At 44.0% G+C, this 18,456-nt stretch overlaps 2 protein-coding genes across 2 annotated transcripts; one reads left to right on the top strand and one right to left on the bottom strand.

Annotated features, from left to right (window-relative positions):
• Positions 1 to 197: 197 nt before the first annotated feature.
• ddx39ab (DEAD (Asp-Glu-Ala-Asp) box polypeptide 39Ab) lies at positions 198 to 6,533 on the top strand. Its single transcript, XM_054759303.1, has 10 exons — positions 198 to 291; positions 947 to 1,163; positions 1,265 to 1,392; positions 2,251 to 2,527; positions 2,599 to 2,717; positions 2,789 to 2,920; positions 3,644 to 3,753; positions 3,914 to 4,058; positions 5,816 to 5,963; positions 6,285 to 6,533. The coding sequence occupies exons 2-10, from the start codon at positions 956 to 958 to the stop codon at positions 6,299 to 6,301; spliced, it is 1,284 nt and encodes a 427-aa protein (XP_054615278.1). The 5' UTR covers positions 198 to 291; positions 947 to 955; the 3' UTR covers positions 6,302 to 6,533.
• Positions 6,534 to 7,403: 870 nt separating this feature from the next.
• On the bottom strand, positions 7,404 to 16,729 carry si:ch211-106h11.3 (CCN family member 1). The gene is made up of 5 exons (XM_054759355.1): positions 16,525 to 16,729; positions 15,545 to 15,758; positions 14,552 to 14,992; positions 13,935 to 14,113; positions 7,404 to 9,288 (listed from the first exon to the last, which is right to left on the bottom strand). Exons 1-5 carry the CDS (start codon positions 16,699 to 16,701, stop codon positions 8,983 to 8,985), a joined length of 1,317 nt encoding a protein of 438 aa, XP_054615330.1. The 5' UTR covers positions 16,702 to 16,729; the 3' UTR covers positions 7,404 to 8,982.
• Positions 16,730 to 18,456: the final 1,727 nt, after the last annotated feature.

Genomic DNA, 18,456 nt, shown 5'->3' with positions numbered 1-18,456 from the left:
GGAACAAAGATGGATCATTTCACTGCATATGTATAATATATATACATATATGTATAAATAAATGTACACAACTCCAACATAACTACAAGCCCTGCTGGAGTAGCCCGCTTTTTTCGATTGAGGTGGGTAGCGGGACTCCTATTGTCCAACCGCTGACTTCGTTTATTGGTGAGCTTCAAAATCCACCAATGAGGTAAAATAAAGGCGGGACTTCCGGTTGATGTATTAGACCGAGTGAGGCCTCCCATGCGGTTTTGATTCACTGCCGGAGTCGCATTTATCGCAAATTAGGTAAACTTCTTTTACTGGTCCGATGTAATGAATAGAACTTTGTAGTCTTTGATGACGCTTTTCCAGTTGCGTTCGAGATTTGTGGGTTTTATGAACGAGAAACTTACTTTAAATAGAACGAGACTTCCTGCATTGTTTGTTTCAGGGTTCCATTCAGTTCGCTAGCATGTTCTAGCCTAGCATAGCCTATCCGAGCATCGCCAGTGTAGTCTTTTTTTTCATATTAGTCGGTTAAAAGGGGGCCTTGCAAGTTCCCATCTATCATTTTGCTTTCACACCCCCGTCCGCTCTTTGTAAATTCATACACAAAGGCGTATGGAGAATTTGTGGAATTAGCAAGTTAGCTTGCCACGTTAGCAAGGGTTATGCAACACAATAGCCTGCTAAGGTATTACCGGCTGCATAGCAGCTAGCTGGTTTGTTTAACCAGTAAATATTAAGTTCGAGGCCAATGCTGTAGATGCTATGTGGCGATTATTCTGACTAAATATTAATAAAATCCGATAGATCGCATTAATTTCAAATTAGCTGCTCTGAATGGAATAGTATCACCTACAGATAATTGCTCATTAGCCCATTGTACGCTCACTTTAGCGCAAGCGCTGCCATGACAGACTTGCTGAGACTACTTGTGTTTATCATTTTATTGTTGCAGGTAGACAAAATGGCTGAGAATGACGTTGATAATGAGCTGCTCGACTACGAAGATGATGATGAACCCCAGGGAGCACCTGAGAGTGCAGCCCCCGCCGGCAAGAAGGAGGTGAAGGGTTCTTATGTTTCCATCCACAGCTCTGGTTTCAGGGATTTCCTACTCAAACCTGAATTACTCCGTGCCATCATCGACTGTGGTTTTGAACATCCATCTGAAGGTAGTGCATCTGAAATGAGGCTGTCAACATTGTCTTGCGATGTTTCTATTCCTAGTGGTTGCTTAAATGCTTTAATCTATTTTTCCCCCCTTCTCATATAGTCCAGCATGAATGCATCCCACAGGCCATCCTCGGCATGGACATCCTTTGCCAAGCTAAGTCCGGTATGGGCAAGACGGCTGTGTTTGTACTGGCCACCCTTCAGCAGATTGAACCAGTCGATGGACAGGTATGATGCAGTATGCATGTTGATGAATTTTCGGTTGAAATCGCCCATATATTTAGAAACCACACAGTCTGTAAAGAAAATGACACACGAGTAAATCATGGTGAAATAATAGTCATTGCAATAGAAGTACAATAAGCTGGTAGTGAGCAACCACAACTCTTATCGTGGTTTGGGGCTGGAATCATTCCACAAAGTCATACAAATTGCAGTAATACCACAAGATAGAATGTGTCATTTAATTCATGTGTGGCCGACATGCTAACCACTCGGCCACCATGCGGCCCTGGCTGCTTTTCAGCCCACCAAAAAAATCCCAAAAATGTTCTCATGTGGACAGGGCCCCCGAGTAGCATCCCGGTGAAACCGGTGAGGTGTTCCGTCTGGAAGCATGCCCAGCGATGCTCCAGGGCTTTAAACAGTCCGGAAATAGTGTGTGAAATCCAGCTAAAAAGCAGTGGACGCTCACGTGCTTGCTATGGCGCTCACACTTGCCAGACAGTGCAGAGAAACAATGACTGACGCATGCAAGAATGTATTCATGCAGACTGCCTCGGGTGGTTGAAACCCAGCAATTGGATTTTGGTGGGGTTTTTTCATAGCACCAATCATGCCCCCTTTTTTATATATATATTTAAAAAAGCTGTTCCAAGCAACTTAAACCAAGCTTTGCTCAAAGGAAAGAAAGTGTACATGTCATCTAAAACAAACCTACACCCCCCACCGCCCAATCAGAATTACCAAATATTTTAACACTTTGTAAATCCACTGCATGAAATACTGTGATCCAGTAGAACCAGTTGTTCAAAATTTGATATCCTTTGCTGTTTCTCAAGCCATGTTACGCTTCATGTCCTGCAGGTGGCAGTGTTGGTTATGTGCCACACACGAGAGCTGGCCTTCCAGATCAGCAAGGAGTACGAGCGCTTCTCCAAGTACATGCCAGCTGTTAAGTCGGGGGTGTTCTTTGGCGGGATGGCCATCAAGAACGACGAGGATGTCCTGATGAAGAATTGCCCCCATATTGTCGTCGGAACGCCGGGTCGCATCCTCGCTCTCATCCAGAACAAGACACTCAGTCTGAAGAATGTCAAACATTTTGTTTTGGACGAGTGTGACAAAATGTTGGAGCATCTGGGTATGTTGCTGTAGCTGTTGGACAGTATTTCATGTTTACACTTTGGCTCATTTGTCTCCGTCATTGCACAGACATGAGGTGCGATGTGCAGAACATCTTCAGGATCACCCCCCACGAAAAGCAGGTGATGATGTTCAGTGCCACACTGAGCAAAGAGATCCGACCAGTCTGTCGCAAATTCATGCAGGATGTAAGTAAAAAGAAAAGAAAATTACATTGCAACGCTTGCACACGGAACTAAAAGTGATCCATCTTGCGCAGCCCATGGAAGTGTTTGTGGATGACGAGACCAAACTGACTCTGCATGGCCTGCAACAGTACTACTGCAAGCTGAAGGACAGCGAGAAGAACCGCAAGCTCTTTGACCTGCTCGATGTGCTGGAGTTCAACCAGGTAAAATAGATTGCACTTTCTGATCCAGGTCTGGCATTGTTTTCAGTGGTTCCCACAGGACTGCAATCTACTTGTGGCTGTGGGTTGCCGGTAGGGGGCGGATGACTAATATGCATAATTGGCCAATACTCCTGTCGCATCAGTCATTTGAGGCTATGTCTGCACGAATACTTTAAATCTTTAAAAGGCATGTTTCTACGCGTTTTGCCCTCTCAGACAGGTTTTTATGTCCTTAAAAATTGAACTTTAGGAAAAAAGTTGGTGTTTTTATCATGCTTTTTAATAACCAAAATGCGTGACTGCTGGTGAATGTTTGTGTGCTGTGTATGAGGTGTGTCGAGAAGCGGCTACGGTGTCATCTACTTTATGGCGTTGCAAAGACAAGTTCCAGACAGTCCCGTGATGATGTGCTTATGAGTGAGGGCAAACGGGTAGCGCCAAATCTTTTTTTTAATTTTTTTTTTTAATGCAGGCAAATGTATTTGTAGAGGTCCAAATTTATTCATGGCGGGCGACCGCCAGTGAATGAATGGGCAACACCTTTTTTTTCCTCATAGATTCAATGTTACTGAAAAGAGGGCTTATGCTACATATACAGCATCAAGTCAGTGGCCGTGTATTTCAAGTTAAAAAAAAAAATCAAGGTACTGTATGTGCAAGTATTGCAAATAGGTGGCTTACACGCCCTTACTATTGCTTGCTGATTCCTTGTCCTGCCTCTAGGTGGTGATCTTTGTCAAGTCAATTCAGCGCTGCATCGCTTTGTCCCAACTTCTGGTGGAGCAAAATTTCCCTGCCATTGCCATCCACAGGGGCATGGCTCAGGAAGAGAGGTAAGACTCCTTTCATATCGGCTCTGTTGACCTCCCAAGTATGTCAGTGCTGCATTTAGTGGCGTCAGTGAGCTCAACACATTGCCTTCAAAGCGGCAGCGCTCGGGTCACGCTCTCACGGCAGCTGTGCTGATACTTTGCCCCGTTTATGCCTCCAAAGGCTGTCTCGCTACCAGCAATTCAAAGACTTCCAAAGGCGCATTTTGGTTGCCACCAACCTTTTTGGCCGAGGGATGGACATCGAGCGGGTCAACATCGTCTTCAACTACGACATGCCAGAAGACTCTGACACCTACTTGCACAGGGTAAGAAAGTTTCATGTTATAACAGACCTTTTTCATGTGGAACATGTAAATACAGTCAAACCTGTCTTAGCGGCCACCTGCCTATAGCAGCCACTGAAAAATCCCCCGCAGCAAATTTACGTTATAGACCCTGTGTATAGCAGTCACCTGTCTAACGTGGCCAGCGGCCACCCATTTTGTCTCCCTTGGTCAATATCTGACTGCATACAGCGGCCAAATTACCGACTCAAGTAGAAGCTTCATGCACGAAAAAGTTTGGTTTTTCAATCAATGAAGCCCGTCGTGTGTAGACTTTAATTACTGAGTCCTAGCTCAGTCACAATCATTCACAAGATCCACACAAACTGTCAGTTGTTCCACATAAAAAAGCCGTCTTCTTTTGAGCTTGCTATTTCCTGGTCAAACATGTAACTTTAAGAGCATTTGCACCAAAACATTACCGCAAATTAGGCTGGGAACAGGACGTGCTCCCAGCGACGCTACAATAAAAAAAAAAAAAAAAAACATACGCTAGCATGCATGCGGCAGCGGGAGGAAAACTGAGTTCGGTTGTACTTAATCGAAGTATTTTAGAATGTACTCACGTTATTTTTCATCAATCCTCATCCACAAATCCATCAAAGTCCTCATCTTCTGTATTTGACACAAAAAAAGCCGTCTTCTTTTCCGTTCGCTACTAGTCTGTTAACTTGTCAGTGTTATTCAACTCCAAAGCAAAGAAGGAAACTTCTCCTGTTGCTTCTGCCAACTTTATTTATTGAACGCGGCCACCAGACAGCAGCTCAGAACACACACACATCTCTCAGCATCGTCTCTCCTTCCTGCTTGCCCACAAGGCAAAGGTTAAACAAGCCCCACTACATAGCTGTCCAGCCAATGCCTGTAAGAAATGACACCGTTTATTTCCTGGTGTGCACTGGTCAATACTGTAATGCCCCTTGTTGTGGGGAAGGAGAGACTCACGTCGCCGATGCACTTTAATGGCTTTATTAACAGCGGAGAACACTGCAGGACTTTACATCCACGCCAACATAAACACACTTCCCAACTCTCTCCAAACTCACAGCTAGCACTGAGCCTAGCTCTCCTGCTCGGGACACTCGCCGTCACTTCCCGTCACTTCCTGATGAACTAAAGCTGTAATGACACTGCCATATAAAAAGTAAAATATAAAAAACAAGCGTAAGACATTACTAGCACAACTTTGTTCTGTGGGTCGTGGATATATTTTATCAGTTATTATTAAGCCTCTAGCTTTCTTTTAGTAAGTAAAAACTTTGGCTATGATTGCACTACATTGTCATGTAGACCTACAAAGTACACTTGGAAGAACAAGAGGTGAATAAATGTATTGCAACTGATGTGAAACTGATGAGGGGTAGGATTAAATAGGCTTTGCTTTTTCCTACTCCTCCTTTTTGGGCATGCAAAATTGTGAATTGTACTATGTGATGTGCTACTGTTTGACTCATGCATGTTCAGGATTAAAACCATGAACCATGATAATAACAAGCCTAGTAGTGCTGTACAACTTCTATCCGCAGTGCCCTCTACTGGTCAACATTTTTATTTATTTTTTTCCCCTTTTTTCTTTTTTTTCCTCTACTGGTCAACATTCAAACTGGACGCCAACCTGTCTATAGAGGCCACCTGTCTATAGTGGCCACTTTTGCAGCCTCCCTCTAGTGGCCGCTATAGACAAGTTTGACTGTATGTCCATAGTGAACGACTTCACACCTGCATTTTCTGCTCATCAGGTTGCCCGTGCTGGTAGGTTTGGCACCAAAGGCCTGGCTATAACCTTTGTTTCCGACGAGACCGACGCCAAGACTCTGAACGACGTGCAGGACCGCTTTGAGGTCAACGTGGCCGAGCTGCCTGACGAAATTGACATCTCCTCTTACAGTAAGCCCCTTTCATTTTCTAATGCCATTTAGATGGAAGATTCCAGTCACTTTGCTGTAAATCACCAGTAATTGTCCTGTGTTGCAACTGCTCGCTTTAAGCCTGTGGAGTCTCCTCATGTACACACATAATCGTCCGGCGTTATTTCATTAGTCATTCCGGGAAAACAGTTGGCGCTGCTCGTTGCATAGCACAGCACGGCTCTCGTTTAATTTCTAATTGCTTTTGCATCTTTCACCTGTTGAAATGTTGGTATGTTCAGCTGTTGTCCATCGTGAGTTGGTGCGCTCCTCACGGCTCCCCTTTTCTCTCCCACTTTAGTTGAGCAGTCCAGATGAATCTCCCAGCCAGGCTGAAGTCCCCCCTCTGTGGATCTTGTACTTGGACGTAGATGTACTTTGCTGTTTATTTGAAAAGCTCTGCTTGTTTCCTGTCTCCACCAAACCTTTATCTTTATTGTGAGTTTTGGGGACATGGCATATGATTGCTTTTATTTGTCTTTTATGATTTTTGTTCAATGGAAGTAAAAACTTTTTATAAAATGCCAATTCACCTCTTTTGTCCTTTTTGTCTTCTCAGTAGCATTACCATTTATAAAAGGGAGTTTTTTCTTTTCCCCCAGATTCTTCGTCAGGTATTTTATTCTCCAAAAATAGGTTGGTTTTCTGCCGAAAGCACGTCGTTCACCATACATTTAATTATTTGTAAACGTAATAATACAGGTCATGTGTACAGCTTACATGCACCACTGTTATGCTGTTTTTTGTCAAGCATTTGGATTCCTCACTTTGTTTTGTCCTTGAATGCACCGTGGTTTTATTACCATTCCCACTGGGGGAAGTTGACCACACTAGCTGATATTTATAAAGGGAGTTTTCCGTATTTTATTTTTTTCAGATTCTTGGTCCAAAAAGTGATTTTATTCTTCAAAAATAGGTGAGATTTCTGCATACGGCAAATTGCTATTTTATACGTATGTGATGATACATTAAAATGTACAACTTACATTTACCACTACTAGCAAGCCCGCAACTTTTACATGTTTTAATGCCTTGCTGATTTTCAGCAAACACTGAGATTTTGCGTGTTATTTGGTGGAATAATAGACTGTTGGTCAAAAAAATCTTTGTTCTCCAAAAATTGGTTGGTTTTCTGCATAAAACATAACTGCATACGTGTACCACTAAGTCCCTCTTTTTTGGATTCGCTACTTTTTTGCCAAGCATTGAGATTCCGCATGTTCAGCGATCTTTGAATGCACCGTCGCTGTGCTGTGATGCAAGTTTGACGGATGCGCTCGCTTAGTTCTACATAATTGATTATTGGTGATTAGCTTTAGGTCTGATGCTTTTAAGTGTGTGAGGCATATTTAGCACTTAAGCCTGGTTTGTGTCGCGAGTGAGCAGTGGCAAGTGAAGAGAGAAGGGGAGGAGCTCAGTCTAATAGTCACTTTTATTGCAAATGTGGATCCACCAAAATCGGATCTACAGTACACATTCACTAATGGATGTATAATGTACAAAAATAGACTTGGGAACAGAATACCTATCAAGTTTACTCGTGTTTGTGAGCGAGGTTAGTTGCACATAAACACTCTTTCTCCCAGCAATAATTGTCAATTTGTGTAGAAGTCTTTAATGGAATACACAAGTCAAATCATGCTGTAATTATTACAGGAGTCTAGTGTACACTCATAGATTTACAATCCTTGTGCTTTTGAATTAGCATGTAAATGCATATAAAGGATCTGAACCCTGGCATACTCGGTGTTAAAATACACATGGACTATGTCAGTACAGCTGGTACAAGGTTGGCCCACATACGGCTACAAAACCATGGACATTGCTGCTCGAGTTTGTCCCCCAAAACAAAAGGTATAGTTGGTTCCAGAGCAACAGCATCTACAAATAGCACAGGAAACACTTTTTTAAATATGCATTTGTTGTGTGCCAGCGTAACTAGAGAGCTTATACAGTAGAAACGGGAAGAAATATTTCAAACGTTAGAATGATGCTTGCTGGTTGAGAGTTCATGCTTGAAAAAGAATTCCTTCAGAGTTGTTTCTGCAGTTGCCCTTTTTGAAGAAAATCCCGTCCTTGTCGACCTCTGACATCCACCCCTAGTAACACCAAGAAGCATGACTGTTTTTTTTTCATGACTCCGCCGCCAACCGTAGCTGCTTGATGACAGGCCGTCGCCGTCGGCCGAGCGTTTCCACCCTCTTGTCGCAAATGATGGGTTTGCCTCAGCGCACGCTTTTCCGTTTTTATTTTTATAGCAACGCTCCCGCCGCTCCTCCAGTCGGAGTTGTAATTTGCCGGGAATTAGGCGGTCGACTTGTTGACGCCGGAACCCCAGGCTTGTTCCTCCGCTTCTTGCTAAATGCCTCAGTTTCTTGTGGCGACAAAGCAGGAGATGAGTCCAGCTGTGTCAACAACCTTTGACTTCCATACCAAGGCTCGACACACCTCTTCTTCTTCTGTAGCCCTCATCATCCGTCGTTGGATCAGGCCTCTGATTGGACCCAGGAGTCTGTGGGAGCCCTCTCCCTTCATTGGCTGACAGCTCTCAGCTGTTTAGTCCCTCGGATGCCCGTTGCTGCTCCAAACATAGCCGCTTGTGTGAGACACGACAATAAATACGCATGAATAAATACCAAATAAGGTCACATCAGAACCTCTGATTACCATCATCAGTCTTGGTGTATCGGAACTAACAATCCGCTACCATTCACATGAAGTTATGTATTTGTGTGCGTCGGCTATCTACATCACATCCCCCAATAGAAAAGTCTCAGAGTCCAGGGGCGACTTGATGCGACTATTAGTAACAATCTCCATCAACGAAGCTGCTTTTTAAAAAAAATCTACACTAAAGCAGAGCTGCTCTGGTGAAGTTGGAGATGCGTATGCACACAGCTTGCATCTACTCAAAGGTACACTAATCAGGACGTTATTCTATACCGGGGACTGCATGGGTCAGTGTTTTTACAGGCGGGAATGTGTGTCTTGCCATTGAACTAGTCAATGAACTTGTGCGTGTCTCCGTAGAGCCATCGCTGCGGCGGCATGGCGGCCTCGTTGAGGTGGTTGCACTCGTCGCTGCACTTGCACGACTGGATGAACATCACGGATCTGGTGAAGCGCTCGCCGTCCGGGCAGGCGAAGGTGACGCTGGAGGTGCGCGTGCGGCGAGGCGAGCAGCAGCGGCCGTCTCGACAAACGCCGCAGTAGTTGGGCCTGTGCAGGCGGGTGCTCCTGCAGCCGGCGTAGGACAGGCGGTGCGGCTCGGGGGCTTTGTGGGTTCGGGAGCATTTCCTGCCTTTCTGTGTGGGGGGGGTGAAGGGGGAGAAAGGTTAAACAAAGGCTGCGTTACACTTACAGTGGCAGCATGGTTGTCTGATCACTGGCCAATCACAGGACACATCATTCACAATCACACCTATGGACAATTTACAGCAGGCCTATCAAGTGGCGGCCCAGGTGCCAAATCTGGCCCTTCAAGGACGTGGACAGTTCAAAACTTGGGAGAGACTGACATTATTTGCAACGGAGTCCTAAAAACTGCTGAAAAGTTTTATATAGAAAATCTTTGACTAGTTTTTGCAGCAGATAACTAGAAAGTGCAGAAAAAGCCTTTCATTTTGAAGAAATTAGACTAATGTTTTAAATCCCGACAAACTGCTGAAAACTCCTGTCTAATACAGAAGATCTTTGACTCGCGTATTTGTAGTAGATTCTTAAAATGAGCGGTGCGCTTTTGTCATAGATAGGATCTGTGTCTTGCGTTTTTGCAGCAGATTCCTAAAAACTGCTAAAAAAAAAAAATCCTGTCATTTAGAACTTTGACAAGTGTTTTTGCAGCAGTTCCTAAAAACTGTAAAAACCAAAAAAACAGTCATATAGCAGATCTTTGATGATCATTTTTGCAGTATATTCCTAAAAACTGCAAAAAAAATCCTGTCATTTAGAACTTTGACAAGTGTTTTTGCAGCAGTTCCTAAAAACTGTAAAAAAAAAAAAAAACAACAACCAAAAAACAGTCATATAGCAGATCTTTGATGATCATTTTTGCAGCATCTTCCTAAAAACTGCAAAAAAAATCATGCCGTTCAGAACTTTGACAAGTGTTTTTGCAGCATTTCCTAAAAACTGAAAAAAAAATCAAATAGATCTTCTTTAACAAGTGCTTTTGCAGAAGTTCCTAAAAACTGTATAAAAAAAAAGTCAGAAGATCTTTCATGATCATTTTTGCAGCAGATTCCTCAAAACTGAAAAAACAATCGTGTCATTTAGAACTTTGACAAGTGTTTTTGCAGCAGTTCCTAAAAACTGCAAAACATTCCTGTAATTTAGGAAATTCTTTGATTAGCATTTTTGCAACAAATTCCTCAAAACTGCCATTTAGAAGAACTTTGAATACTGTTTTTGCAGCAGACTCCTACAAACTGTTAAACAAACTCCTGTGATATAGATTGTTTTTGCGGCAAATTCCTAGCCCCTATCATATGGAACATCTTCAACGAGCATTTTTGCAGCAGGTGCCAAAAAACTGCAAAAATTCCTGTCATATAGATCATTGGCTAGCACTTTTGCTGATTTTTGACTGTTTTTGTGGCAGATTCCTACAATCTGCTGAAAACTCCTGTCATATAGAAGATCTTTGACTGTCATTTTTGCAGCAGATTCCGAAAAAATGCAGAAAACTCCTGTCATACAGATCGTTGGCTAGCACTTTTGCTGATTTTTGACTGTTTTTGTGGCAGATTCCTACAAACTGCTGAAACCTCCTGTCATATAGAAGTTCTTTGCCAAGCATTTTTGCAGCAGATTCCTAAAAACTGCAGAAAACGCCTGTCACGTGACAAGCCTTTTTTGCACTAGGTCCTTAAAAACAGCAGAGCGCTCCTGTCATATAGAAGATCTTTGACTTCTTTGTCTTAATTTATGACTTTATGAGTTTGATTTTCATGCATTGTTATTTTTTCTCCAGTGTCAGCAAAAAACGATCAAAAACGAACTCCTAAGGACAAAAAAAAAAGTCAGCTTCCCAAAAACTGCTGTAAATATCCAGCATTATCAGGTTGTGAATGCACATGGATGCTGTGCAGTGAGCGGTACTGGCCAGGCGAGCGAGCGCAGCGTTCCAGAGAACGCTTTAAGATATCGTGTTCCCGTTGGCTCGCTATTAGCAGTGTGAAACGAGTCATCACCCAAGCACATACGACTTGAAAGCAAAGTTAATGCGCCCGAGTCAAGCGGCAGAGAAAACAAAAAGAGGTGAGAGCAGCCGATGGGTTAAGCGCATACCAACAATAACCGGCGGCTGACACCGATGCACATCTTAACACCCACAACAGCTCTGCAAACATTGGGAGGGCGGCGCGAAACAGGTGCACAACAACCCATCATCCTCCTGAGTGCATCGCGGCGTCGGCAGAACATTTGCTGGGGGGTGTTGTGTACGAATTGTGAGATAGCAACAGAGTGGGTGACTGGAGTGCTCTTTGAATCATACGCAGCAAAGAGTCGCTGAGTGCAAATTCAACTTTTAGAGTTAAGCCTCTCGAAAAGGTTATTGTCTGTAAAACATTTATAATCACGGTCGAGGGTAAAACACCACAAAGACCCGGCGACACTTCAGGAGCACCATAGCCTTTTTCAGCCCGAAAACTTGTCTGTTCCCAAACATTGGACTCTTTCCGCAAGAAGATCATCAGTGCAATTATGATCGCACTGCGTCAAAGTTGAAATGTTAACACTGATACAAATTATACTACAGTAATATGCTACAAAACTACTTGATAATACATCAGGTACAAAGCAGGCTGTGTTTTATTTTATTTACATTTGTTCATTCATTTTTTTCGCCCCTTTTTTTACTTAACATTTGTTAATTTATTCTTGTTTTTACGATACTGTCTGTAAATGTGACTTGCTGTTGCAAAATCACTTCCTGCATTGGATTAATAACGTATTTATCCCATAACACTAATAATTAGGGATGTCTGATATTGGCCTTTTGGCCGATATCCGATACGATACGGCAGTTGTCCAACTCTCAATTTTTGATACCGATATGTGTAACATCACATATCTCCTGTCATGGATTTAACACCGCCGCCACGAGTGGCTGCCTTTCAAGCAGCTCCGTTTGTTTATTCAAGCACATGTTTGCGTGCCACGGGAGCTACGTCCACCCATTGATATCGAGGCGGCAGAGCCGAGGCTAAGATGGAAGTCAAGCGTTCGTGAATTCACTACCGAGCAAGATCGACGAGCTGGCAAGAACGTCAAGACCTTCAGGGAGTGCAGCTTATTTGTGCTTCACTGAATGGCTAACAGCTAGCGTCCCAGATGCAGAAGTGAGGAGCTAGCCGACGTCTGGGCAGTCAGAGCGGGTAGGAACACAAGAAAGCGCAAAGGATGTGGGCTTGCACTGCATGTGAACCAACGGTGGTGTCATCCTGGGCATGTGAACATTAAAATGTCCATCTATACAGCATTTTTTAAAAATCGGTTTTCATTATCGGGGAAAAAAACGTGCCAATATCGGTCCGATAATATCAGTGGGCCGATATTATCGGACATCCCTACTAATAACAATACACTGTGTCACCTATAACACATTTTTTCTTTCAATATCACATATGACACATTCTCCGCACCTGCTGCCTAAAAACCTGACAAGGCAGACAAAATATAATAAATTTAATTCTGATTTTTTGGGGGTTTTTTGCACTGTTCAGTCAACGTCACATCATAACTGTACAAGGTTAGTTTCATGAAAAATTACATTCATCAAAATACGTGTCAGTGATAACAGTCGTGATGATTTGGACGCCGCATGATTTTTAGATATGGATAAATAATTAACTTAACGTTTTATTCCTGTGCCGAAATTTGGCCCCGTAACTATACTTGTAGCCTAGCTTCTTGCTTTGCAGCTGGTGTGTGTGTCAGAAGCAAAACAGAAGGCTCTCAAGGCGCTTTGTAGGCTAATTTACACGCGTGATGGCGGCGGACTTGACGGGTATAACGGTTGTTATTGGATTTCCAAAGTTCCTGTTCTGTACTGTACGTCAGTATCATCTATGTAGCAGAAATGGTGTGCCTACTTTGCATATGGAAAAAAGTGCGTCAATAAATCACTTCGTCTTTCTTGCTAAATGTATTTCTTCTTTCCGTTTTTTGCTATCATAAATACACACTGATACTCATAAATGCTTGAATATCTGCTCGTCACGTTGACATATGAAACCAAAGTAATTTGTAAAAATATGTATATATAAATAATACATAAAAATGATAATAAAAGCCAAATGAAATGCATGGACAGCTGTATAATAATACCATGAGGCAATGATACATTTAAACTCATACACAGTATATTCGCTGTTACAAGAGGCCGTGACTGTGACGCCCGTTTTACACGATGCAATTACAGTTCATGCAGAGCCACGCAATCACACCATGATATCTGCTGTGTTTTATGGGCTTTTTTGGTTTGTCGTCCGCCGTGCCATTTTGAATCACTGTTAGACTAAGAGCAGAGGTGTAATATTTCTGCTTTGGAATGAAGCGACAAATTCCATCATTCGTCACATCCAGCGGGCCACACAGCAACAGAACCGCGAATAGATGGAAGAGAGCGGAATGTGTCTGTGATATTCCGCAGCAGAGCGTTGTGTGCGTGCCTTGATATTAATACTGATCCCTTGAGGGGAGTGCTTTCCTAAATGAATGTAGCCTGTTAAGCATCTTAGTGCATTAACATGGTCTGGAGATGGAGGGTTTGAATCTCTGCTGGAGCATCTTTGCATGTTCTCCCCATCTCCTCCCGCATCCCCAAAGCGTGCATGTTAACGTCATTGGAGAGACTGAGTTGATGATTTGTTGTGTGCTGTGATTGTGTGCCGGGATAGGCTCACTCGTGACCCCCAACGAGCACAAGCAGTCGTGTGTTCCTCACCTTGACCGGGATGGACATGGAGCTGCAGGGCCGTATGTTGCACAGACGACTTTCCTTGACCAGCTTACAGCGTGCGTTGTCGTTGGTGACGCGAGAGGAGATGCCCATCCCACAGCTGCGAGAACACTGGGACCAGGAAGTGGTCTGGACCACGCACTCGTCTCCTACCTGCCTCCACGCTAGGAGAGAGGACGGAAGAGATGTTGGAGAACAAACAGGAATTGGCAGAGAATAAATGTTGTAAACGAGGAGTTAAAGCAGCGGGGGGGGGGGGAAGCAGAAGCAAATAGAGATGCAAAGCACACTGGCTTCATTCAGGGAACGGGCAACACTAACACATAGAGAGGGTGATTACAGAGAGGGAAGGCTGGGTGACAGAGGTATGTGCTGTGTGAGACGTGTGTGTGTGTGTGTGTGTGTGTGTGTGTGTGTGTGTGTGTGTGTGAGCACCTCTGGTGTGCAGGGAGCCAGTGGAAAACAAGCCACACGTAAATGCTGACACACACACATGCAGAGGGAAAGGCTCACAGTGGGGCCATTTGTGCGTAAAAACACAAACACCATGCCTTACTGCGCACAGGAAACAGACGGCACTCGTACGCAGCACTCGTACCTACCCGCCAGGTGCTTGTGGCCACGCGGCTTGTCCCATTTGCGGCCCACCTCCGTCAGCTCGTTCCCCAGGGTGTCTATCTCCTTTTTGGGCTTGTAGGGGTACAGCTTCTGGTACGGCTTGGGGTATGGTTTTGGGTAAGGGTAGGCTGGGTAGGGCATGAAGGGGTACGGCGGGTAAGCCGGGGGTTGAGGTCGACGGTGCCCCGGAGGCACAACGGTTGAGCCCTTGTGGCAGTCGATGCTGAGGCAGCACTGGCCGGGCACTTTGACCAGGTGCGGGGCGGGGCAGGAAGGTGATGCCAAGGGCACATGGCTGGGGCACAGGGGCACACAACCCACCGCCCCATCTATGCAGGTGCACTGGTGCTTGCAACCGGCATGGAAATTCTCGCCATTTTGATAGATTCGCCCGTTGTATTCGCAGGATCGGCCCTCTGCCTTTGCTAGAAGATGCAAAGACGAGTTCGTTAGAGTGCGGAAAACATGCAAATGAAAATATCAAGCAAATCTAAAAGGAGACTTTTAAGGTGACGGCACCAAGAGAGGGCACGCTATCTCCAAATTTGTGAAGCAAGCTCTATTCTTAGCCCGGAAAGGAATTTTGACTTGTTTACAGCCTCCTCAGTGGGACTCCCCCATACAACACCCCGGATACCCCCCTTTATATAGAAACACCCCCAAATAAACACACATATAAAAATACCACCCTGTGTGTGTGTGTTTGTGTGTTTCATGGGGCTGTTTGTGTACACACTGAACTACTTATATAAATCCCGGACTTGGCCGGTTTTCAGTGTGCAGCTCATGAAGGTGCTCTGTTTTTCAAAGGTGGCTCTGGCTTCAAACCTCAAGCTCCTATCAAAGAGAAACTCCAGCCGTTTGGCCCAGGAGCCAGATTCCCCCACCCTGAAGTTACACATTCCCTGAAGTAAAACCCAACCCCCCGCCCCCTTCCGCTCGCCGTTGTAGCCTTCCCACCACTTCTCGATACGCACCCCTGCAGATGCCGTGCGTACGACCCACATCGTTGCCGTAGTTGCACTCCAGGCCTTTATGGTGGTCACAGGGTTGCCCTTCGTGGCAATCCTGGTTGAGCTGTGCGGCACACACTTTGCAGCAGCCGCATCCATCCGGCACAGAACTGACCCCCGGGGGACAGGACGGGGGCCCGGCTGGGCACTCACACACCGCTGGACACTCTGCAGACACCTGAATGAAGCAAAGGGGACACAACGAAGTCAAACCCAGGATGCACGAGTATTAAAAAAATAGTTAGACTCGTGTTTCACACGTCGCACAAATTCCTCCAAGTGTGTGAGGCTAAGCATTGGACGAATACCCAGCTCTGTCCCAGGCCCCGCAGGGATATCTGTAACTCACTGTCGTCTCCAAACCCCCTCCTGACTGCTGCTACATCCTTTGTTTGTCACACACACACACACACACACTCCAATAACACATAGCGAGATCACTCTCTGCCACTGTGACAACCACACCGCACAGTGTCACCTATGGAGCCATTATGTGTCGTTACGTAACGTTCTATACATAGTGGGGTGCTGGACAAACCTTTTATTATTTTAGAAGGCTTCTGTGCATGTACTGTATGCACATTTATATTTAGATCGTTGCTAAAAGAGTATGCTTGATGCATGACACATTATAATTGGTACTTTACTCAGATACAGCGCAAACAACAGCCATCTAACACATGGAATGATATCAATGAGGCAATATTCACACACAATAAACAATAACAATTCGCTTTCTTGTTTTTATAAGTGACATTTGAGTTGTTGATCCGGAAGTATAGCTACATTTGATCACAAATGGCGTGTTAATCGTGTTTTCCCACCACCACTATCAACGTTGAAGGTTAAGATACGATAAATGTACTGTGGCCACATTTTTCCTGCCACAAAGCGATAATACAATGATCATTTTACTTGGATGACAACGGCTCAAACACACTCACCAATGCGACTGTCACCGCTTGTATGACAGCAAGGAACAGCAGTACCCCCATGCTGTCAGCCGATTCACATAGAAGACCAAAAACGTGACTTGTAACAGGTGAATAAATCCTCTTCCGGTATAAAAAAAACAATAGGTTTTGTCCACAAAGATTATATCCGACTCGCTTGATGATCATGAAAAGTCCTCCATCACTTAAATTTCATCGATTCAAACTTTCGGGGCTTGTTTTTATATGAGCGCGGGGCTTTTTATAGTAGCCACGCCCAGTGTGCCTCTCCTGACCAATTAGGACGCAAGCGCGCGCCAAGGCGCCCCAATAAGGCGGACGGAGGCGTGGCTCAGAGATGAAACTCCAAGGAGGCGGGGCCACGCATGAATGCAGTCATTCATAAATTTCGAATTACTACATTCCAAAGACGACCAGGCTTTTGGGTGTTTGTTTATGCGTGATCAAGTGAAAATAATATTTTTGTTGCTTTAATGTTCCTTTCACACGCATACCTCAAAATCATAAATAAAATATAATCACTCAAATGTCAAAGACATGTTAGACATATGAAGGTGGACAGTTTTTCAACTCTGTCCTGTCATACGCCTGTCCACATCCCTTGTTTTGGTTCCCAGGCTACCGTCACACACACACACACACACACACACATACACATACACATACACACACACACACACACACATACACACATACACGCATATCCAGACCCATGTTAGCGCACAAGTCTTTATTTCATTTGGTCAGTGGTGGTTTAGAGCAGCGGCTATCCTGGATAATCTCCCTGTCATCTTGTCAGGAAGTGCGTCCTCCCTGAGCACGCAGCTAACATTGATAGACAACTCTTCGCCGGTGTTGTTGTTTTCCTTTCAAGGGTTCTGTCAAATTCTAAGTGGAGACTTTCAGTCATTTCTGCCAATGCACCCTCTTCATGCTTACAGTGTAAACATGGACATGTATCCACCATATGTGCACACCTGCTGCAAACAAAATCAACTTGTCAGTGTTCGAATAACCTCCAAATTAAAAGTCACAGCCAAGCAATAGTTTGAATAGTTAGTCAACCTAGATTAGATAGATAGATTTGACTAGATAATTGCTTATTTATACCGTAAATAAAATATTTTCATAGTCAGAGCATAGAAAACCTGTTTACAACCTTCTAAATACGTTTCTTTTACATTATTAGAGCCCTCTCGGCATGAAATAACACCCCTATAGTCACCTTTACACTCATATGACCCAATATAGTAGACATAATAAGAGAAAATAAGGCATTTAAGACATAAATAAGACACATGCTCGTGTGTGTTGCTGTAAATGTGTTCCCCAGGGGAACCGAGTGGACAGGAAATTACATCGAGGGTTCAGAGTTGAGTTTTAGCTTGGGTCACGGCCACAAAAGTAGCCCATGTTAAATGTTTTATTGTGGTCGTTGGAAGATCATTCAAACCTGCAACGAAAGCCCGTTACTCCGGCAATCAAGTCTGGTGCTTGTGTGTCCCACTGAACATGACAGTAACATTACTGACGCCTAGTGACCAGTGTAGAGTACTTCATATTACATTATCACAACGTCCTTGAATGCCTTTTATGGGTATTTTTGTTTATTTAAACATTTTTATGCTTGAAAATGCTTAATTTAGACAAAAAAAATGCATAAAATTAGCTAAAATATGCATTTTTTTTTTGCTAACACATTTGCATAATTGGTTCCCCGGATATATACTACCGGTATGTTACAGTGGAAACTGCTTTCAGTCGGTCCCACTTAAGGTCCACCGTGTTATTATTGTTGCACTAAAAGTGCCCACTTTACACACATGGTTAAAATTTTAGGTTTTTGATACCACACACAAACACTGGGTTTTGCGTCAATGGCCAATTATCCAAATTGACCGATGACGTCATCCAGCATCTTGC

This window comes from Dunckerocampus dactyliophorus, chromosome 18 (assembly GCF_027744805.1).
Source record: "Dunckerocampus dactyliophorus isolate RoL2022-P2 chromosome 18, RoL_Ddac_1.1, whole genome shotgun sequence".
In the NCBI taxonomy this organism is placed as follows: Eukaryota; Metazoa; Chordata; class Actinopteri; order Syngnathiformes; family Syngnathidae; genus Dunckerocampus; species Dunckerocampus dactyliophorus.
The sequence above is the reverse complement of the archived record's forward strand: the minus strand, read 5'-3'. Positions and strand labels throughout refer to the sequence as shown.

What these genes read in the sequence shown, in the direction of transcription:
- si:ch211-106h11.3 (XM_054759355.1), bottom strand. Translation starts at nt 16,701, where the DNA reads ATGATCATCAAGCGAGTCGGATATAATCTTTGTGGACAAAACCTATTG. An exon ending in TACGCACGGCATCTGCAGGG is followed by an intron (nt 14,993 to 15,544) that starts GTGCGTATCGAG and finishes TGCATCTTCTAG; the next exon opens with CAAAGGCAGAGGGCCGATCC. An exon ending in TGGCCACAAGCACCTGGCGG is followed by an intron (nt 14,114 to 14,551) that starts GTAGGTACGAGT and finishes CCTCTCTCCTAG; the next exon opens with CGTGGAGGCAGGTAGGAGAC.
- ddx39ab (XM_054759303.1), top strand. Translation starts at nt 956, where the DNA reads ATGGCTGAGAATGACGTTGATAATGAGCTGCTCGACTACGAAGATGAT. An exon ending in TTGAACCAGTCGATGGACAG is followed by an intron (nt 1,393 to 2,250) that starts GTATGATGCAGT and finishes CATGTCCTGCAG; the next exon opens with GTGGCAGTGTTGGTTATGTG. An exon ending in CTGACACCTACTTGCACAGG is followed by an intron (nt 4,059 to 5,815) that starts GTAAGAAAGTTT and finishes TCTGCTCATCAG; the next exon opens with GTTGCCCGTGCTGGTAGGTT.